This window comes from Corvus cornix, chromosome 10, assembly GCF_000738735.6.
Source record: "Corvus cornix cornix isolate S_Up_H32 chromosome 10, ASM73873v5, whole genome shotgun sequence".
Lineage (NCBI taxonomy): Eukaryota > Metazoa > Chordata > Aves > Passeriformes > Corvidae > Corvus > Corvus cornix.
Window position 1 is genome coordinate 5735439 of NC_046340.1, and position 23318 is coordinate 5758756.

A 23318-nucleotide genomic window follows, 5' to 3' on the forward strand; every position below is an offset into this window, starting at 1 on the left:
GAGCTATCAGGCTACATCATTTAGTACCTTGGAACTACTCCATCCATGAAAGAGTTCCAGAGAAAACAAACTTGTGATCCTGGCTAATATGGACACGGCCTACGTTAGTGGTGGCAGCAGTGGAAACACGACGGTTACTGGAACTCCTCCGACCAAAGGTTTAATGAATCTTACAAAGCCTTCAAGAGTTCACCCCATGGAAAGCTGTGAACGCTGCCCTTTTCTCAAGGAAAAGCTGTTTGGTGGTTGAGTGCCTGCAGAATTCTCCTACCCCTTCCTCTGCTCTAGCCAAACATTAGAGAAATTTATGTGGAAATGGGATCTTCTGGATCCATCTGCTTCTGCTTTTCTCTTGCTCTCGGCCCATCTCTTCCTTTCGCTGCCCTCAAAAACACTTGCAATGCTGCGATCCTCTGCTTGCAATTTTGGGCTGTTGACAAGCGCAAGAAGATGGTACAAGCTGTAGCTAGAGCTCCATCTAGCACATTCCCAAGAGGTTTCCTGTGACGTCATATCTCATTGATTAAAGTGGGAGACTCTTATGACAGAGGTTTAACCATGGAAAATGAAAACAGATACAAGGTGAGCTGCTGTGGAGGGGAATAAGGACCCTGTTTCCATGAAAACAAATAATTATAAGTATTTCTGTAGCTCTCAGAGCCTTTCTAATCTAAGAAGGGGTGTTATCTACTTGAAGATCTTCTTGAGGTCTGTGTTATCAGTGTGAAATCCATCTGTGGACTGAATTTTCTTGCGGTTCTCCATTGTGATCCACACTGTTGTACTGGTGTAAATGAGAGGAGGTCTGGGCTCTTTGACTTGTCCTTGCATAGTAGAGGAGATGATGTGCTTATCTGCAGCTGAGAGCATCAGAGAGAACCTCACAGTGTGTTTCTGCTGAGGTTCCATGACCTGCTTTGTTGTGGCAAGCGAGGCCTTCGGCTGGGTTGCATCTCACCCTGTTACATGCTGTGAGGAGAAGGAAAAAAAGAAGGTTTTGTCTCCTAGCCTAGCAGATGAACCCATCCATGACAGGAAACCCAGGCTGTTGTGTTGCTTCCCCCTCAGATATAGGCACAGCAGTGCTGATTCGACTAGAGGGATGGCTATTTCCTTTGCTCAGGGTGTGGGCCAGGCTTGATGGTTTTCATGCTTTCTTTGATGCTATTCATGCTTCATATCTGTGCATAGAGAAAGATAAAATGTACACTGTTGTTGGAGTCTCCTACTGCTTTTCCTTTCTATCATAAATTCTGCTGTAACACAGAAGAGAGCTCAAAGCTCCGTTGCCTAATGTGAGCTGCATGGATAGCAGAGTTATGTTTGGCCAGCTTGTTGCCCTTAATTTGCTATTTTTGTTTAACCCATTTTTGCCGGGCGTTATGCGGCATCCCGTTGCTTTTCTCATCCGTTCCCACAGCAGTTTATATTGCTGTTTCAGAAGCAGTTTCCACCCCTGTGTTTCGGAACAGGTCTGCACCCCTCCCGCTGTGGCAGATAGGGGTACTGTGAGGAGTAGTGCATCATTTTCTGCGTCATTCCCTCGCCTCCCCATGTCACAATCCCTGCTGCTCCTCTCAGGTGATGTGGAGCAGCCTCAGGTCTCCGAAGCCTGCTTGATCTGAGTAGTGACAATTTTGCCAGAAGGCAAACAGGGAAGGAAAGCTGAAATTATCTTGTTTTTTCTCCTTAGTCTTGCTCTCTCAGTGGAGGAAGTGTGCTCCTGGCAGGGCACTGTCCATAGGCTGGATTGGTACGGGCATGGGGCAGAGTGGCCAAAACCCACTAGCCAGGGTGTTGGGAAACACAAGACAGCTCTGGAGGACTAAGTGGATGGCCGGGGTTGAGGACAAAAACTGATTGCATGGTTTGGTTGCTTTCAATTTTCTTGTCCTTTCATTGCCATATCCATCCAGCCTGCTTAGAGAAATGCCCCATCTGCTCCCTCCATCTCAAGCTGTTAGAGCTGCACAGAAAATACGAGCTCATTCCTCCTTCCCTGTTCTCCAACACTCTCCATACATTTATTCCACCACCATGCTATGACTATTAGTAGAGACAGTATTATGTTTTAATTTAAAAAGTGATGTCACTAGAACTGGGAGAAGCAAAAAGTCTAGTATGTCAGACCCTTCCCCTTCCCAATTTTGTAGTTCTTTGGAGATGGTTTTGATTTCAATCTACAGGGTGGGGATTTTGACCTCCTTACTATTTTGAGTCTTGCATGTTGGAGTTTCCCTACAAATCTACAACCAATGTCAAAGATAATATTTTTCCTCCCATTTTCCAGCTGGCACTGACAAATGTGAAACTCCACAAAAAGTTATTGTTTTTAAAATTTCCCCAACTCCTTCTTGGAAGTTGAACACTCCTATTTCTCCTTTTTTTTTCCTTTGGAAAAGAAAGCAAAAAAAAAAAGTAAAGAAAAGCCCCCACATTTTTTAAGACATTTCCAAGCCAGTTTTTCAGAAGTTAATAGCTGTGATGGTAGATGACATTTGTCATAGCAGCATCCAAACTCTGAACCTGTTGAAATTCACCCATTTTAACCCTGGACATCTCTGTGAGCATCATCCATCTCACACCTGTCAGCGAAGACATAAACCTAGCAAGAGCGTTGTTGGTTTCTGCTCCATACAAGAGAATGGGGTTAAAGGTAGCAGTACAATATGGGAAACAGCAGGGAGGAAGAAAGAGAAAACCAGCCAGGAGAGAAGCATGTTTTTTTTCAGATTCTTTGGGGACTTTGATAAATCAGAAGGAGAGGATGCCAAAAGGACCGGTGCTTCATTGCTTTCCCAAGCCAGCGGGATGTGTGTTCAGCCCTTCAGCTCCAGAAACGTGGGCTGTCCTCCTGCCACGCTCCTCGTCGTCCCTCGGCAGCCCCTCTGTGTCAGTGGTGGGGTCACCCCCACTGCAGCCCCGTTCTGCTGTCACTGGAGATCCCTGCAGCTGGGATTCACAGCACAGCACTGGTGACAGAGAGCAAAGCCCTTGGTGTCCCCAGCCTTAAGTCTTGCTGATCTTTCACATGTCCCTTCACTGGGGCTGTGTGTCCCCAGTGGGTTTTTAGGTCTGTTGGATGTGGTCCGGCAGAAGTGAAATTGCCTTAATTTAGCAGAGCTAAGGAACGCAAAGAAAATAAAGCAGACTGGAGTTCTCCTTGGAGATACTGGGTGTTGGTGAGGATAGACTTTCCCAGCTATCCTTTGGCGGCCATAAAATATATTTACATGGTGAAAAACAAAACACGATAAATAGTGACATTCAGGGATGCCGTGTTTATTTGTGTCCTGGTGACTCTGATCACTTTAAACCGTGAGAGTTGAGCTGGGCTCTTTCTCACTACTAATGATATTTCAACGCTTGGAATTTGCCTATGAATCTTGTTTATGGCACATGAACTGGAGCTGAGCCTGGCTTACTCTCCCATGTGGATTGGCCTTTAAGGGCCACTGAGAATAACAGATTGCTTCCCCCAAACAAATTTAAACAGTTCCAAACCAAACAAACAGCTTTTGTCTGCATCCTCAGGTCCGTCAAAGGAAGCATGTGTTTGATGTGCACATGGAGTAAGATAGTGCAGTGGAGAAATATAAATAGATGTAAAAGACGAAATAGAAAGAAGAAATAGGAGAGGAAAAATCTTCTGGCTGGCGTAGATTTGGTGTGAGAAAATTTCCTAGCCTATTAAAAAGCACTCCTCCTACTGAGATCAATTCTTAATGGCATCCGAGCTGCCCCATGCTGCCCTAGTGATGCCAGACTTGAGTTAACTTAGCTGATTTGGTCAGGATCCTGTGACTGTATGAGGTGCAGGAGGATTTTCCAGATCTTAGAGCAATTATGTAGCCAAGACATCCCACCAATTTTCTTGGAAAAACCCTTTAGACCCATAAGAACTTGGGATAGGTGACAGCAATGCCCAAGATCCTGCCATGCACATCTTGGTCGTGGCAAAAAAGTGAATTTTGCTGTCTGGAGCATCCCAAGGCAGGGACATTCTGAAGAGATGTCTGATACAGCCCTTTAAAACATTATATTTGCCCAGCAAGCTTGTTGGACTGAAGGAAGGAGCTTGCCTATGATCTCTGCTCCCCTTATTTTTCTTTTTCCTCTGGCCAGTGTTTCTGGCAAATCCTAAACCTTCAGATCACCTTTAGAGAGGTGGGGTTGTGTGAGGAGAAGATGCCTCCAGCATGCAGGGTTTGGTGTAGATGGGACAGCTGGGATGAAGAAAGGTCTGTGGGGTTATGAGAGTCAGGTCTCCCCAGCCTTGCAATGGTACTTTTTGATTTCAGGAATGTTATGCCAGATGAGATAAATCATGAGAGAAAAGTAGACACAGAAAGGAGTCTCCCTATTCCTCGCTGTCTGCCTAGGGAAAAGATGGACTAGGTAGGAATTTGGACTTAGTGGGAACCTCTAGAAAAGGGTTGTTCCCAGTTGTCTGTCCAGACCTCTTGCATGCCCCTTGTCCTCAGAGCACTTGTGCCTGCACGCTCCACATGAAATGATTGCCTGTTCTTTATGGAAAGACAGAGTGAGGTAGCCCTGACTGGAGAGGACATTTTGGCTTTAATTTAATGGCAGCCATTTGCTAGTTATTCATTTGGTTCTTTTTTATATAATTACATGTGTGTCGATATCTCTCTCTTTTTTTCTAGTTTTGCTCTTTTTTGTTTTTTCGTTTACTTTATTTTGCTTTTTTCTTTTTTCTGTTTTTTTTCCCCCTTTAGGTTTCAGAGAAATTATGTTGAATCCAATAAGCCTCCCTGGACATTCCAAACCTCTTAACCAAGGCATTTATGTTGAGGATGTCAGTGTTTATTTCAGCAAAGGACGTCATGGCTTTTAAAAACTCCTTAAAAGTCCCTGTTCTGATGTCAAGTTTATAGGCTGTGCCCTCAAAATGGTGGGAAGCAGTAAGCGTGGTCTGTATGGATTGAGGTCTCCTCCTAATAGGACTCTACAGCCCTGCCTGTACACACGTTAAAGCCAACTGAAACTGTGGTTTTCTGTCACCAGATAACAGGGTTGTTCTTTTCCTCCAATGGTCGCTGTGTTCGTTAAATATTCCTGCAAGGCACAACAGCAGCAATGAGAGCAAATAAAGAGAATTAAAACCCAGTTGAAAGGAGTCATCCTAATAACACAGTAAATAATTGTACTTTTGCTTTAAAATAAAACACAAAACAAAACAAAAAAAAACCAACCAAGCCAACCAAACTGACATCTTTAGTCATGTCCTCCCTGCTTGGAGTTTTCCTTGTAAGCTTGTGTCTTCGCAACACCCAGTGAATGCTGCCATCACCTCTTACGTGGCACCGCCATGGGAGGTCTCCCAGAGCGAGCCGAGGCGGGGAGCCTGGAAGAAACTAAAGCAGAATGAAGACTTTTGGTAAGAACAAAGGCAGCCCTGCTCCCAGTTCTTGCACAGAAAATAATGTTGGAAGGAATGAGGATGGAAAGAAAAAAAAAAAGTATCTTACTTCTCTGACAGGAAGAGAGTGTGGTTATCTTTGAAGTGCACATGTTCTAGGAGGCTTCTTTTGTTTGTCTGTCTGTGTGTGTTAGAGCGGCTCGTTGGATCTGACTATATCGTTGTCGTACTCTGGTCTCTCCCTGCTGCTTAAATGATGAGCTTTATCTGAGGAGTTGCCTGGACTTCCCGCATGGATGGAGAATCCATAGCGCAGGAGGGTCTGTGTCCTTGCCAGGACTAGAGCAGTAAGCAAAGTGGAAAAGCATATCAGACGCACGCAGGTCCCATTGCTGGGCCTTTTCCAGCCCCCTTTAGCTCTCCCCTGTATTCCCACCCCACTAGAGATTGATTGTAACCCAGTCGCGTACCCAGAACCATCAGCTCAAGGCTGGCTGACTGAAGGAGAGGAAAAAAAAAAGTATTCTGTTGCTTCTCTGGCAAAAACAGGAGTATCAATCCTGTTCCGGCCGATATTTGTATTCTCTCCCCAACTCCTATCCCACTTTTGTCTTACTTCATCCAAAGCCTCTCAGATGGAAAAGTAAACCCTCTCATCCTGTCCTCAAGAGAAGCCAGCTGCCCTCGTGGAAACTTGCAGGGCTTTCCTTGGACTCTCTGGATGTCACATGTATGAGAAATACAGATTTGCTCATACATATCTGTGATAACCTATAAGCAAAGCAGATTTTCTCTAGAGGACAAAAAATATTCCAATAGCTTCAGGTGTGGCCAGATCCTTTTGAGAGGAATATTGGACCCGGAGCTTGCTCACCAGCCACTCAGCTTTGCTTGCCTTCTTGGTGGCCCGAGATGACCTTATCACATCAGGGGTGTCTCTAAATCACCAGCCCTCAAGGGTCACTGCCACTGGAAAGAGTCACGGTCCCTCTCCACCAGAACTGGGCAGAAGCCTCAGAATGGATGTTCTGCTTCATCCTGCCTTTACAGGTGATCTGCATGAACCACCCTGGAGATTGCCGGGAGGTTTTATTATCAGCTGTCCCATAGGGATATCCCTGGGAATATTCCATTCTCTTGCTTCTTCTCCTGGTTCGTTGGCATAAAAAGGTAAAGTGCAATAGAAGAGTACTGGAGAGATGGTGGCAGAGTGCTTTAAGTTAACGGACATGCCTTAGGGGGGCACCTGCGTTAGTGCGAGGAGACCTGGCTCAGGTTGGATGGCTTCAGAAACCATGACCAAATCTCCCAACAACGTTTCCTGCCCGCATCGGAGCTGGAAATGCCAGAGGTGCACTGCCAGAGAGGACCCGCGGCCATGTGCCATTGACACCTCAATTCTGCAGATTCACAGAGTGAGGAGGAGCTTCGCCGAGCGTGTGAATCACTGGGTGCTTGTCTGAACTGAATTTCCCCATCTCCTGGGAGTCGCCCACCTGACCTGGGGATGTCTTGTCCGTCTGAACTGTCTCCTCTCCCTAGCACTGTTCAGGGGACTCTGCTCTCAACTGTGTGTATCAGTCGTAGAGATGCATCTGTGGGCCTGGACCAGAAGCCTATATCCAAACACCCTAGCAGAGGAAGGGTTGAATTTTGCAGCTCAGGTCCATCTCTGCTTAGAAGAAATCCTCCGGACCGTACAACGTAATTAAAAGCAGTTCTCCCCACTGTGATCGATGTCTCAATTTGTTTAACACCAATTAAAGTCTCTGGTTCCTCACTGCTGAGAACGAAAGCCAGTCGTGGCTGTTTGCGATTGGTGGCTTTAAGTAGCAAGTCTAAGGATGTTTCTTTTTAAAATTTTATTTTATTTTTAATTATTGTAAATCATTACCTCATTTTCTGTCAATGAGATTCCTCCATCTTTGAGCATTCTTATCTTGCCATAACTATCATCCTGTGCTAATGGGAAATGGGACGGTCCCTTTTCACAGAGACTATAGGGGTGTTCAATGTCTAGTTTCTTAATAAACACTTTATTTTCTAACGAAACAGCTGCACCAGGCCTCTTCTTTGAAGACAAAATAAATAAATGTTCAGAATGACATGTCCTATAGTCTACTTCTTCGTGAGATGGTCCATGTGTGGGGAGTTTGGTTTGTTTCCTTCTCTGGTGGGTGTGGAGGGTGGGATTTACAGTTATGATGGGAACACTGCTCAGGTGGAGCTTTTGTTTCTGTCACTCTCATCAGGCACAACGTTTTCTTGCCTGAGAGCTTAGCTGCTAATGATCGCAGTTGACAACTTGTTGGTTTTTGTAGCATAAAATGGTCATATTCTCAGGGACAAGCTGGTACTGCAGGAGATTGTGTCAGGATTTGCCAAGACAAGTTTCTATCGTTAGTGGAAAAACTTTTATTAGAAGCCTTATCTCACAGGGAGCTTGACAGTAAAAGATTGTTCTGGCTGCAGTGTTTCAGGACGTGCTGTTGCTTCAGGTCTCCTTGCTTGGCTGTGCAAATTGATCACGTGTTGGGTGTTAGATTGTTGTCCCCTCCTCAGCAACAATTAACCTTGTGCTAAGCTGTCAAGGACTTATTTGGTGTAGAGGGAGCGGGGTACAAATGAGTGCTGTACTCAGGTTCCTCATCAGGAGTTCATGTCCGGGTGGTTGGATGCTCCAGGAGGAGAGAGGAACCATTCTGCAGCGTGTGGGACTTGTCATGAGGGTGTGTCTTAGTGGTTGTGTCTTAGAATTATTAACAGGAGATGTCACTGATGTAACTAAAAGCTGCTGTGCCAATCTGCAGGTGACTGTGGACATGAGGCCAGGGGTGTGTTTGAGCACATATTGGTGGATGGTGCTGCAACCCTCATAGAAAACCTGGTGAGAGTTTTGATGAGCAAATTAAAAACATGTTTTCCAGCATCCTTCTGTTCCTGTAACTTCCTGACATGACTTTCAAGCAAATGTCTCAAAATGATGCTGTGGGTGAATTTCTGCATGACCTTCCCTTCTAATGAGTGTGTCTCCAGGAGTGATGGGCTGCTGTGGTTCACAGGATTAGGTGATGCCTGAGACCTTTACCTTCCCAGGAATGTCTGCAGTGCCTGAGACAAATGGTTGTCTCCTGACATAACCTTACACAAGGGATGAGCAGCTGAGCTGCACTGGATTCCATCCCTGTCTCCTTTTCCTTTCTGAGGTGTGGGAAACAAGCATGGGGTTTGGAAGCTCTGTCTTTTCTTCCCCACTACTGCAGGGTCTGTTATCAGGTTTCACAGCCCAGAAACATTGCAAACAGTGCTTGATTAGCCAATTACTCAGGTGGCTGGTATGGTCAGCCTTGGTTCACTTTGCTTTGTGTTTCAGGGCAACTGACTCCTTACATATGAGTTCCTACAATATTTTTGATGCTGTCAGTTCAAAAGCAGCTGGTTTAACTATGGGCTCTGGCAGGCATTGCAGAGGGCTTGGGCACTTGCTTCTTCTTGTTCTTGCTTCTTGGTTGTCTCTGTTGCCTGATGTACCCATGTGAAGGCTCCATGCTCTTCATGACAGCTGGACCATGAATTGATAATGCTGTGCTGCTCACCCTCCCCACTCTGGCTTCAAATGACTCTTGGGCTGATGACGGAGTTGTTGCTGAAGGAGCTTGGGATGCTGCTTTCATAGGGTGCAAGTAGTGGACCTCTAGCAGGAATGATCTGCTCCTCCTGAACATCACAACCCTGCCTCCTCAGGTCTTATTGAGTGTGGAGCCTGTGTGTGAATAAGCAGAGGAACAAAGTTTCGGCTCATTGTACTTGGACTTTAAAAAGATGCAGTCGTGTTTCTTTTAGCTCCTGCTTGGAGGCAGCACGATGGGCACAGTGTGTTTCTGGCATTGTAGCTTGCTCCAGGGTGGAATCAGTGTGTGGGACCTTGGGCTCAGACTTGCTGCAGGGCAGTGTCTGGTGTGTGGGATGTTGTAGGTCATGATCAGGGTATATTGAGTCTCCACAGCTGCTTACCCACATTGCATCGAATACTGACGTTCTTTGCTGCTCTTTTGTTCATTTAGATGTGCTTTTGAGGAGTCACACCTTCTCTCCCAAGAGGCTTGAGCTTGTTTTGAAGGTGGTGGTTTGGTGTTTTTTTTCTACCACCAGGTCTTTGTTCTTTCCCTGTATCTGTTTCCTGCTGTCCAGGGAATTCCTGGGAGCTGTGGGGAGTCAGAGGAAGCTGCTTCTGCTGATTCAGCAAACTGCAGCAGTGCATCACTGCTCTGCTCTGATTTGTACCCAGAACAAGCTGCAGATCCTCAGGGTTAAGCCTGGCATTAGCAGAGGATAAAGAGGCCTAGACACAGTAGTAAAGCTAAAAACCACGGGTTTGGAGGAGCAGCAGCAAGAGAGCACACAAGAAATCAATGCTGAGTGATTTCTTTTTTTTCCTTAACATTTGGAAGCGCTTCTGTTGTTTGTGCAATTAGTCAAGGAGTCATTATTAACCATGTATTTACCAGTGCCTGCAGAGCCCAAGTTGAAAGAAAATTTAACAAACTCTGGGAAAGTGCATAGAGCTGCTCTGAAGGTGTGGGTGTAGTTTGATAGGAGACCTGCCCACTCACAGCTGGAAAAGGTGCTTTACCTGGTGAAGTGACGATGTATCTTCAGCTGCTGTGGTACATTTTGCTTTGCCTGTATCTTTTGTGGTTTCTCCAATGCTGTCACCACTACTTTCCTTATGACAGGCAGGCTCCTTGGTGGTGCCAGCATGTGGTCTGATGCCACAGAGCTAGAATAAATCCCAACCCACACACCAGTAAATAACTGCAGGAGGATTCCTTCGCAAAGAGAAGATGATAGTTTCTCCAGCAGTAAAGCAGAGTGCAACTGCAAGACAACTACATTTGAATTTTGGTATTATTTTGAACTTGTGAGTGTAACTGCTGACTAATCAGCAGGAATAAATTTTGGTTGTTCTATACAAAGTGGAGGGATTTGTTCTAAGTGCTGGTTAAATGATTTGCTCTGCTGTTAGTGACTCATTTGTGATCTGTGCCTGATTCCTGCAGAGAAGTTGACTTTCTGTAAGCATGTGTTTATTATTCAGAGTATTTGGCATTTTTCCTCCAAGGTTTTGCTTCAAATATTCCTGTTGTGTGATAGGTGCTAGTTTTGCTCTCAGGTTGGGTGAGTGAATGTTTCAGACTGGCAGTCAGAAATGTAACATGCAGAGATGCCCTTCAATCATCTGTTATTTGGGGTTGTCCCTAACCCCATGTTTCTTTTTCATATATTGGGATTAGTACCATCCCAACAGGTCTTTCTGCAGACAACAAAAGCTGTCATTGCCTAGGCCTTTGGAACAGTTAAGAGCTTGTTTTCAGAGAAAGCAGCTTTCCTGGCTCCAGTCTGAGTTCTGGGAGCAGCCTGTGTCTGACCTGTGTGTGGGTTTGCATCCACTGATGGCAGAGCAGCCACTGCTGGAGGTCAGGCTCATTCATGAGGAGGCAGGGAGAGCCAGACTGGACTTGCATTAGGCTCGGTAAACTGCCAGGATGTCTGAATAAACTGGTTGTGGCCAGGTCATCATTATCTTAAGTGAGTCAGAGATGTGCCCAGGTTGTTTATTAAGATAATTGGGAGAGGGAGGGAGGGAGGGATGGACTAGGCTGGTGAGGTGGTGGAGTACATGGCAACGTCTGTTACAAGAGAGAAGAAGCTCCTGGTCTTGCAAGGTGATGCATTCAAGGCCTGGTCCTGCCAGGATTCAGTCCCTGGTGCCACTCTCAATCATGTACAGTGACATCATGCTCATGCACATTTCAAACATCTCAAACACGTGAGCTCGTCTTGCCAGGCTAAAGAGTCATACCTCTGCTCAGGTTTCCTCGTGAGGCCTTGTTGCCTGGCAATTGTAGAGAGATTCTGGATCAACAGAGCATTTTGGGTTTGCTGTATCAGTGTCAGGCAATATTTGGGGATGATAGGAGCAGTTGTGCACGGTCACTTCTTCCCTGATAGTGCCTGGTCCAGCCCCCTGGAGGCTCCTGAAGGTGGCTGCAGGTTTGCTTTGTGTTTCCTGAGACATGTTTGTTTATTGGGTAGTCCCAGAGGGTTTGGAAGTTTAAGTGTTTAAGCTCCAGTCACATGCTCAGCACTGCTGGAACAACTCCAGAGGTACGAGTCCCCCAAAGACACCACATCTCACCACGCACAGACGTTGCAGGCGACTGAGAAGGGCCTCACTTAAAGACAGGTAAGTGTCATTTTTCTCCTTCTAGGGAGTTCTTGTGTGTAATGTGCTGGATTCAGACCTCCAGCAGGAATTATTTTGATGGATCTGCTCTAAATGCATCAATGATAACTGACTGCACTAGGCAGTATCAGTGGGAAACTGTCAGTCCCTGCTCAGGAGAAAGCAGGGGCTCTTCTGGCTGGAAATGCTGCAGATTTGGTGCTGTGTGGGAGTGGAAAACCAGAAGAGCCAAGTGCTGCTGGAGACCGGGGTTACACCCACAGCTGCTCCTGTTTGACCACTTGGGTCAGGTCTGGCGACGGGAGGATGCAGCCGGGATGCCAGCAGGTATGGCAGAGCTGTGGGAGGTGTTTGGCATAGCTGCTGACTCCTTTAGAAAACTTGAGAGCACAGAACTACAAGGGTGGCTACATGATGATAGTGCCAGTCTCTCATTTTCATTAGCAATCAGCAAAAAAAGGCTGTGGTGTGCCTTAACTCTCCTGCCTGGGGCCAGCAGTGCATCCAACACAGAGAGAACGCCTTTTTTGCAGCCATCTGACATGCTTGCCACTAAATCCCAACAGAAGATCTTATAGCCATGGCTTCAGAAGAAGGTGACAAAATCCCTGACAGTGTATCTTGGATGGAAGTATCATCCTGTGACTAGACTGAGCTCAGTTTAATCCTGTTAACCTCAGAGGGGACTCTTGGGAGTTGGGTAACGTTCTCTGTAGGTCCTTAAGCTTCTCTGCATGGCTGTAATGTGTGAAGCATCTCGTGTTGTGCCAAATTTCCTCCTCTGGATTCAGTGGTGCTGGCATGAACCTCAAAAAAAAAAAAAAAGGGCAGAATGATATCAATGGCAGTCTCACAAGGGAAGGTGAATCTCTCTCACCAAAAAGACAGAGTCATCCTTAGAAAACAAAGAAGACTCTTGAGCATAAAAGATATTGGCATGTACACCCAAATAGGTAAGGATTGACAATGTCCCTTTTAAAGAAGACATCTAAGACTCCAAAGAGCAAGGAAACGTGGTGATCATGAGCTGTAGATACAGCACAGACTGAAACCTGGCTCTTTGATCCAAAAGGGCCACTGGAATCGAAGGGCTGCACAGGAATCTATTTGGATGAATTTAGTTTATAGCACTGTGATGCTCAGTTTGCCATCCACCCGGGCTGCTGGTGGCCAGCACAGGGAGGGAGGCATCCCACAGCTTGCTGGACATGAGGCACAGAGGACTCCAAGCCCTCCCTGTCTGAGATGTCTCCACCTCTCGTTTCCCTGTGCTCCCTTCTGAGTAAGAACAGGTCCACACTGGTTGGAGATTTCACCAGATCTTACCCAGCCCCATGCTTAGGTTCCTAAACAAGAAACCAGAGGATGGTCATCTCTTCGGTTGGAAAGGAAATGCCACTGGCATAACATCCTTGGAGTTGTCCAAAGTGGTATCCTTGTCTGGAGAAGTAAGTAGATGCTCGCTGATCATGATGCAGGGGGTTGTGTATGTTTGTGTTTGTACGCGTAGTAGGAATCAAATATTCATGATGGAAAGGTGGTGTTGGATTTCCAAGGGAAGAAACACATTCATTAAATGTGATCCACAGCCCAAGGCAGAGGATTGGAGGTTGGGATGGTAAAGCCTTGAGGCGATTAGGCTGTGACATGGAGGTAAGTTTTTGCTGTAGCTTCCCCATCTGCAATTCTGCATAAATGATTTAAGTCCCCCACAGTGCACTGATGGTGTCCATGCACTGGGACTGCCAGCCATGGATGAGAATAGCCTGCCTCTGAGCTGGGTGTGATTCCAGACAGCAGGTCTGCAAACCCCCAGCAGCACATCCCTGCATCCTAGAGACTGACCTGGGGTCTCTCACAGAGCTCAGCTGCAAGCTCAGAGCAGCTGCTTGAGTTTGGGAAGAAGCAGGGAACCACAAGGGTCCTTTCCCAAGGGACATCCAAGCCTGAGTGCAGGTAGCACAGACGCTGCTCCCTGCTCCCTCAAAACCCCCTGAAAAGAAGACTCTTTGTTCTAGGAGATATAGATTATATATATTTTAAGGCTCCATGAATCATTTATAGCCCAAAGATAAAACTGAGCATCAGAGCCAAGGGAAGGCTGAGACTGTGAAACAAAGCGAGGAGCTTTCCATTATGTATTGTACTCAAACTTGACCTGGCACTACCTCCTTGAAATCTTGCTTTTGCTTTGGGAAGCCCTCTTTTTCTCCTAAAAATCTGAACTACTCACCTACTTTCAGTAGATAATTGTAGGAAGAGCGTAATCAGCTGCTTCCCTTGCTGTGCAGCTTGATGGTTGGCTTTTGAAGAGCTAAAGTGTATGTCCTAGTGAGCATGTGAGAGCACAGCAGGGCTGTCAGGGAAAGCATGGACATGCTGGCTTGGAAGGAGAATGAAAGAGTCCTAGGGATGCTATGGTATCAAGCAGGGTTTAAGGATTAACACTTGGTCTGGCAAACAGCAGCAGGTGGAGATTATGGAATGGTTTGGGAAGAGAGGCTGGGTGTTTTCTGATTGACCCAAGCACTTCCAGGCTCGGTATGGCACAAGCCAGCTGTGAATAAGGGCTCCTGCTCACTTGTGGTCACTTGGTGGTCAGCGTGAAATGAGTTTGTGGGTGTGAGCCTCGTGCCTGGCAGGCAGATGTCCTTAGCTCAGAAAATGTCTATAGTTTCTTGGATGGAAGCAAATGCCAATGATTAAACCCAGAGTGTGGCTGTATGACAGTGATTTGTGATGTCCTGACCTCTTGCCAAAAAGAAGTAGTCAACACAACCTGTCTGGATAGCAGCAGAACTCACAGCCAAAAGAGTGGAAAGGGAGGAAGAAGGACTGGTGGGTTTATTTTCTTTGTGCTTTGCTGTTGTTGTTTGTTTGATCCTGTAATCTAAGAGGAAGAGTTGGAAGTTGAGCTTTCACTTTATAAGATCGTGGTTTTCTTTCCTTTATCAGTTTCATTACAGTAAAAATTAGTGTTCTGCTTGTCCTGATTAATTGGCAAAATGTTGTACCACAGCAGCACGAAACTCTCATGTTGCTTTGCTATTTCCTTTTTAATTACTGTCACCAATTCATTGGCAAGAGTAATCTTATTGCTCAGGGCTGGAGACACCTCCCCTTTCCATTGCTATACAGCCCCAGGGCTTGTAAAATGCACTTTTGGCAGTAAGGTGAAATAAAGAGAACTTCATTTATTTTCTGCCCTTCTTTTGTGCCAGCACAAGAGCTTATGAGGCCACAGTCTAGCCTGGGTGTCTGGTATGGTCCAAGTTAAAAACAACCCTGCTTCCAACTCTGCTCACTCAGAAGTTGTTTTTCACCCAGAACATTTCAGGGCACCGCTTTGCCGAACAGCAGTGACAGAACAAGGGAGAGGGTGACCAGTGGTGGGGGTGGGGGTGACAAGCACCCCACAAGGTCAGGTAGGTGGCCAAATCAGAGCATCAGGGCTGGCAGCTGAGAGTTTGCAGCAAGCAAACACCGTGACATGCAAGACATCTGCTGCAAAAACTGGGAGAGAAATGATTTGGAAACATGTGCTCTTTCTAAAGCTTTTATTTTTTAATAGAGAAAACCTTTCAGGCCCCTTTTTAATTCATAATAAAGAGCAGGTTGAAAAGAAGGAGTGGGCAAATGAAGACAGCGAGTCTTGCTAACTTCCTTTAAAGTTGGAAGGTCACCTTTAAAAATGAATGAATGCAGCATTTGGAGGAAGCTCCAAGGCAGCAGGCCTGGGGTTCAGCACTAGAATAGGAGGCAGAACAAAGATGAAAAGAAGAATCCAGTTGGGATCTAGGAATAGCTGCAGAGCTGCAAATCCCTGTGGTGGACTTGGGTGGAGGCGGTGTTTAAGGGAGCTTCTCTGCCCGCTTTCGGAAAGCTGCGGTTGTGCGTGGTGATGTGCTGGGGAAAGTTAAATTTGGAGCTGGATAGCCAGCTGGACTGCACAGGGGCACATGGACGGGTGCTAGCACTGTGGGAGTAAGCTGGGATCTGGGATAAAATTAAAGCACTGCCTGCCCATTTGCATTCAGGGATGCTGGGTAACTCTACTGTTGTCTTTCCTGGTTTGGCTGTGTCCCTGCTGACTTTTCCCCTTTCCTGGGCCTCTTCAGGGAATAGGAAAAGGGTGATCACAATATGAATCCTGGTGATGACTTGCTGGTTCCCAGTGCCAGCCCTTCCCACCTGGACACAGCCTGGGAGCTGCCTGGTGGGAGCAGGACACAAGGAGAGGAGTGGGGGCTGCAGCGAGTGACCCTGGCGTTGGTCTCAGCTGTGTTTGCCCTGGGCAGAAGTTCCCTGTGCCAGAGGAACAGTTCTTAGGATTCACCTAAGAACTGAACAGATTTCATATTTAAGCAATTGCCTGTCTTTCCCTCTGAGCCAAGATGCAGGGGCATCAGACACGTGCTATCTATTGCTTATTAAGTGGTTTAACAAGCCCAGCTAATTACAATGTACTCAAGGATTTTGTAGCTTATGAAAGCAGTCCCTGTTTGTTTGTGTCAGTGCTTTAATACATTAATACACCAATTAAACCTCGGGAGGTGTGCGTGCTCACACAGCTTAACATACGGGCAGGAACGCTGATGGTTTTCCTGTCAGCTGGGTCTTCTCTGGCTGTTACAGCTCCAGCTCTGAAGGGATGCTTGTGGTTTTGCACTCAGCCTTGTCACTGGAGGGACATGCATCCCCTACATAAAAAACATTGTTCTCCCTGCCCAGAAATATGTTGTTTTACAAGACTCAGGCAGACATGGGCACTCTGTCATTAAGGTTTCCTTCTCTCAGAAAGGCCTGGGAGAGTTTCTCGGTCTTTCTTTCCTTCTCACTGCTGATGGCACAGGCAATTTGTGCCTGAAAGTGTTGTCTTCTCTGCCTCAATTAGTCCCGCGGGGTCAGCAGTGGGAGCTGCTGTCTGTGACACATGCATTTGTTTGCAAAGGGCTCAGCACATTCATTAAGCCACACGGTAATGAGCAATAATCAGTACACAAGGTGCCCAGCATGAGCCAGTGCAGGGATGGGGTTGGAGCAGGCAGTGAGGGTCAGAAGTAAAAGCCTCCTCAATGCACTCACAGCTCAATGAAAAGAAAGCAATCGTGGGGGGAGGAGAAGGAGAAATGACAGATTAAAGGAAATTGAGCAACCATAATAAATACACTTGAAATTGAAGTGATTATTTTCCCTGCAGAGTTGAAGTGCTGAGGAGGGTCTGCAGAAAGGGCAGCCACACAAAACCAGTGGCCTTTTGGAGACCAGGCTTACAGGGAATGCAAAATGAGTGGAAGAAAGCTGGCCACGCTTTAATGAAGGTCTTTCAGACACAGTTGGGAAGGCTGCCCTAAACATTCATTCTAGTAAAAATAAAGATAATAAAAGGCAGGATGACGGGACTGACACACACCAGGCTGGCTAAGCAAGAGACGGAGACCATAACGGGGCACTGCTGAAGTATCACAATGAAAGGAGAGGGGAGGAAGAAGAATGCAGGAGGAAACAAAGGGATGGGAAGCAGCAGCCATACAGATGCTGAGGGTGGATTTCAGGCAGGAAAGTCCTTTTGCACGTAAGCATCTCAGAGACAACAAAACTGGCCTCACATCAAGGAGGGGTTTGGGGTTTTGAGGAAAACAGTGAGCTGGTTCAGAGGGTATGGAGGAAAAAGTGTTTATCTTGAGAGTGATATATGGAGAACTTACACTGATGACAGAAGAAAAGCCAGCCCGAATCAGTGATAAGAGAAGGATTATTAAATAATTTTCATCTGCCAAAATTGCATCCAGCTTTATGGAGACGAAGAGTTCATGTCAGTGAGCAGCTGTTCAAGGGCACAGGACCAGGTGAGAATCCTCTACAGATGGAGAGCACATCCTGAGGGCATGCACACCACTTGCCAAGCTCTTTGCTGACATTTTAATTTGCCTGTTTAAAATTGGGCAGATGGATGAGAGTTGGAAAGTGGTGGATATGATGGGGACAGGAAACAGAGCAGTGTGTTTGCTCTGGGAAATTCTTGGGAATCTGCTTAAACTTTAAAGGATGTTGTGGGAGAACACCTGGAAAACAACGCTCTGTGAAGGCCAAAGTGACATGGCTTGAAGTAGTGGGAGGTCAGGGAAATTCAGTGGATATAGTACACTGAGATGTTCCACAAGGACCAGCATCTGAAATTAATGACTAGGGGTAAAAGCATTGACAAATGCATTTACAAAACAAGAGCCTGTGTAGAAATCTGCCCTAAGAGCAAGAGACAGAAAAGAGTTGCTGCTAAAAGTGTTTCTAATTGGAAAGAGGTTGAAAGTGATGTGTCCTGGAAGTCACTCTTAATCACCTGTGTTTTTCTTGATGTCTGCTAATGATCTGGAAGAAAATGCTGAAGGCAGGAACTAGAGTCCTGCTGTAGCATCACGAACTGAAGGATTTTTCACCTGTGATGACTATGGCCAAGGTTCCAAACACACCCAGAGCCTCTCCTGGTTTGGGATGTGTTTGAGAGAGGAATCCCTAGAGAGAGAAGAGAAGCAGAGAGAAAGAAACTGCAATTTATGCCACAGAGAAACAGCACTATCCATTAAGAAAGGATAAATGAAGCAAACTGGGCAGCATAGGAATTTTTTGTTTGTTGAACTCCTTCCAGAAATGAAGATGTGATTTTTAACAGCTCGGTAATTATTCATCCCTTCTTTTTTTTTTTTTTTTTTTTCCTTCACTCTCTACAATTCCAATTTCTAGTCTGGAGACTTCAGATGACTTGATGTGAGCTCTGTTTGCAGGAGAATTGCAGCCTTGCTGTGTAAATGCAAGAGGTCTGAATGAAGTTTTGAACTCTGGGTGCTCATATGCACTCAGATATTGATCTGGGTAGGTTTTCCTACTACCTGCTTGAAAAATCTCTGCCCTGGGAAAAGGTTAAGAGACTTGATTTAAACTCTGATTGATAAAGAAAAGACTTCAAGGTGACCTTTTCAATACAAGCTGAATTTGGGGTCACTTTCCAAACTCAGACTGCTATAAGGAAACAGGATTTGTAGGGAGATTGATGGATTGGATTAGTGCACACTGGCCTCTCATTTTGCCGTGTTACCATCCCAATATCTGATGCTGGCCCTCCAATTAAGGCAGTTCAGGAAAACAACTTCTATTGTCTTGTTCAAGGTATTTTTGGATTAAATGAGACCTGTCCTAGGCTAGTGAGGAGAAACAGCTCAAAGTACTGAATATCTTTCCACCATTTTAGCTGTCTCAGTGCTCTGCAGCATCACTCACATATATTCATCTACAAACCACTGTTGCCAGCTTTGGGAGGTTCTTTTTATGCCTCTGCATCCTCAGGTAATTGCAAAGCAATATTACCCTTTCCCACCTTCCTCAGGAATCTTGCTGATTTTGGTCCTTTCCACTAGCAGCGTGTTCTTGCTGTAAAACTTCAGAACACACATTTAAATTTAAGCTGTTAAGCCCTATATAAAATATAAAAAGTATATATACATAATATCTTGGTTTTGTAGCTGAAGATCCTCATAGGTTGCCTTCCCCATGTGCCTTGAATACCAACTCAACAATCATCCAGTCTTCAAACAGAGTTCAGTTAAAGCTGAACATGCACCGTTTCACCATCTGCAATTAATCATGTCTTCTGAGGCTACCAGCACTGCAGAATGTTTTCTTAAGTCTCACCAGGGCCTTTGAGAAGAATTAACTGGGTATATTTCCTCTGGTGCAGACACTGATGCTTGGCCACAGGAGAAAACTGCAGGATTCTTTTTTCCCCCCCTCTTGCACGCATTGAAATTTGTGCTGGATTTTGTGAAAATTCACCCCAACCATCTGGCTCATAACGGTGTGAGATGTTGCTGAAGGATGACAGACAGACAAACGGACAGATATAGATTGTTTTATCACCCCGTGTTCTCCCCATGCTGGGAGTGCCAGAGACAAAAACCCAAGATGGATTCTCACTTATAACCACGATGAGGGCAGGAGGCAGCAGGGATGCAGCGAAGCAGTGCCATCAGGGAAGGATGCTCTAACAAGAACATGGGGCTCCTGAAACAGTGCTGACCTCCTGGTGATGAGGGATTTTCAAAGCCTAACCCAAGGAGAGCTCTTTCCGCTTCACCTGTCACTCCTCAAAGAGGTTTGTTTCTGCCAAGGAGAGGAAGGTGGTGCTGGCTGGACAGTGCCTCGGAAACAAGTTGGATCCCACCGTGGAACAGCTCTGGAGTCAATGCATGGCTGAGTCGCTGCCTTTTAGGGATCCCCTTCTGCAGGATGGACCCAGGGTGCTGCTGGGCTCCTTTTTTCTCATCTAGCCCTGCCCTGCTGTTACCCCCCTGCTTTTTTTTTTTCTACAATGAGGGGAACCTTGGAGGAAAAGTGGATTTCTCTTGGTGTGCAGCCTCAAGGAACACCAGCACAAAATTCGTTCCTACTTGTGACTCAGGCACAGGCCAAAGGAGCACAATCATGCACAGACCTGGAGGGTTAAATGAGGACCAGCTGCTCTCCCCATCAGATTAGTAATTTCTTTGTGTGATCCTCCTCCTCTTTATCCCTCTCTGCATAATTTGCTGCCTCTTAACAATAGCCTAAATCACCCAAACCACAGTAATTTTAGAGCCCAGCAGGCAGAGCTGTCTCACATTACTCCTCCTTCAGGGGTTTCCTTCTGCAGGAGGAGTTGGCGAGATGGAAAGAGGGATGTGCAGACAGAACAAGCAGGGAGAAAGCCAAGGAAACCTCAGGCAGGAACAAAGAGCAAGGTCCATTTGGGGTGTTGGGAAAACATGAATCTGAGGGAACACCTCATCAAGCCATAGACATAAGAACACCTCCTGTGTCAGTCCTGTGAGAAAGGGAGCCGAGGAGGTGGGTAGGAAGGAGAGAGATGGAAATTGGGCAAATTAGAGAGAGACTTTCTAACGAAATCATAACTTGAGCCTGAGATCTGTCTTTCAACAGCTCATGTTTTTGTTCCATGTGGCCTCACTTCTGGAATTTTCTTATTCCATGGGTTTGGCTGCATTAGCCACTAGTTTAATGACCAGCAAGCAAAGTTAGTGTGAAAATAAGTGGGCATGGGGCAAGAAATGATGTTACTACCTGGAGTCCACAGGAAAAAAAAAAAAAAAGGGAAAAAGAAAAGCGGATGATGCTCTGGTTTTTTTCCAAATTGTCCTTTTCCTTTTTGATGATGATGAGGATGGCAACAATCAGAAGCACTTCCAACCTGCCTGGAGCTCTAGCTGGAAAATGCAGAACATGAGGCCCTTTCACCAAATTTTCTGCTTTGAGGTGGTCCAGGAATTCTTTCCCAACAGATTTTTCTGAAAGTCTTTATGCACTTCCACATCTGGAGGAAACTGCACTTTGTCTAAAAATACTTCTCCACTTTGCACCCAACTTTGGGGCCAGTTCTTACTCTGGACTTTGCAATGGGGATCACAGTTTTAGTACAGCATCTGAACCCCTTCCAAACCATACCTCTTTCTTTAGTGCCACCCTTGTAATTGTCACGTATTTTCCAGAACATATTCAATATATCTGGGGTTTTTTAGCAATGATGTTGCAGGCTCGATCCTTCAAACTGTGAATCAGGGCAGTGACTGAATGACACTGAAACAGTAGTATCAAAACCCCCTAAATACTCAAAATTACAAGGAAAAGCTTAATGCTGTGACCTGAACCCTGTGCTGCAATATTTGCATGGGTGTGCAAGCAGGCTGCAGCATGGCACTGAGGTTGATGGCTGGGATGGGGATAACAGCAGCAGGATCTGGCTGGTGAGGCCAAAGAGGGCAGTGATTGACCATGGGATGTCTGTTGGTCAGAGACACATCCTGCTGTGGGGGTCAACACTGCCTGGGCTGAGCTCTGCTGGTACCTGTTGGAGGGAACAGTGGTGGTGCCTGGCACACTTTGTGTCTGCTTGGGGTGAGGGGGATTGCAGTCTAATCGAGGCTGTCGCAAGGATGAGGGAGATTTTCAGTGCTGCTCCCAAAAGAAGGAGCATGAGGAAGAGCCAGTGCAGGGATGAGGTTGGGAGAAAGGCTCATGTGGCACAAACCAGTTAACCCAGCCCTGTGTGGCATCCTCCTGCTGGGACACTGCAGGGGTGCCAGAGGACAGCAAAGGCAAAAGCTGGGGCTGAGCTCACTGCGACCAAACTGCTTCCTACAAAGGACCCAGGAACTCATTTCTGGCCCTGCAGCAGCTCAGCCATGGAGGGGCTGCTGCCTGCACCAGGCGCTGGAGTCTGCTCCCATCTCTGCAGTGGAGCACTGGCTGGGGAAATGTGAGGCTCGCCGCTGCTGAAAGCAGGTTCTGCCGGGCTCCTGGCCCCGCTGGAGCAGGCAGTCAGCTCCCAGGCTGGGGCAGTCCATAGCCCTGAGCCCCTGCGACTCGGGGGTGGAAGGTAAGTCTCTGTGTTCCTGCTGGGAGATACACTCCAAGCTGCGAGGCTGCTGCTGAGACCCGGTCACTTCCCACTTTCTTGTGATTATCCATCGCGGCAATAGGATGCTGTTAAGTGTCTGATTACCATGTTGTTAAAGCCTTAAGCCTGAAATCTGACTATCACGTTGTCCCTCGAGGGGCAGCCAATCCCCCTCCAACCCTCCACCAGTAATCCTTCCTTTCCCTTGGAAAAATAGTAAAGCAGAAAGACAAGTGGTATCTGTCTGCAGCAGCACTTTCCAATCAAGTGAAAACTAGCTGGAAAATCAAATCAGCTGGTAAGTTCCTGCAAAACACAACTCTATCTCCTTAAAATCTCCTCTTTTGAAGGGATGAACTGAACAGCAATAGCTGCTGATGTAAAACAAACCATTATACCTCCTATCTCCTCTCCAAGCCCCGCTCTCGGCAGATGCATGAGTCTGAGGGAGGCAGATGCTCTCTGAAGACTATTTTCCTCTGTTAAATAAATTCACTTTCAAATAATGTGTAATTAAATGTGTGGTATTGAATTAATGTTTTATTCTGAGTGCTTTGGCAGCAGGGGACCTAGGGGCCTGGCGGGTGGAAAGAAAACATGCTCACCAGAAAAACTCCCTTCTCCTCTCCTTTTCCCTTTTCCTCCCACCCTGCCAAGAATCCCAGTCCCTGTTTCCAAGAGCTGCTGGAGTGTATCAGTGAGCTGGTGAGGACGATGCTTTGTGTAAGATCCCTTTTGTGACACGTTGTCATGGGGCTCTTGGGCATTTCACCCAGTGCAAACACCTCTGCAGCCCACTCCTTTCCCTCCTCTACCCACGTCTTGATGGCCTTAGTCTTTATCCTTAGAAGATCCCAGCTGTCTGCTAATGCTTGTGTACAAAAGGCAGAGCCTAAGCGTCCCCTCAGGATGTGAAGTTGGTGCTAGATGTCAAAGGAGACAGAAGCTGCTGAAGCTGGAAAGGCAATTTATCCTTCCAGCCCACTGTCAGCCAGAAATTATTTGAGAAGGTGCAGACAGTGTTGGGAATAATTGGATGTTTTTTAAGTCTTTTGCCTGGAATGTTAGTAAGGTTTTAGTCCCATCAGCAGTGTTTTGTGCTCCCCTGGGAGCCAGCTGAGGAGGAGTCGGTGCATGCAGAGACATTGGCAAGTACAGGGTGAACCTGCCCCCAGGCTTTGTAGAGGTTACAACAGCGAGGGGGACCAGAGTGACTGTCTTAAACCCGAGGGGATCTTGACATG

At 46.4% G+C, this 23318-nt stretch overlaps 1 protein-coding gene across 3 annotated transcripts in view; it reads left to right on the top strand.

Moving 5' to 3' along the window:
* NTRK3 (neurotrophic receptor tyrosine kinase 3) overlaps window positions 1-23318 on the top strand; it is a 219922-nt gene that overhangs the window by 134928 nt on the left and 61676 nt on the right. Inside the window, exon 13 of one of the 3 annotated variants that reach the window (XM_010391035.3) lies at window positions 4740-7435. The exons of the other annotated variants lie outside the window; for them this stretch is intronic. Within the exon in view, the coding sequence (XP_010389337.1) occupies window positions 4740-4858 (119 nt within the window). The 3' untranslated portion in view covers window positions 4859-7435. Of the gene's footprint in view, window positions 1-4739; window positions 7436-23318 lie in introns of those variants that run through there. 3 annotated transcript variants of the gene reach the window in all.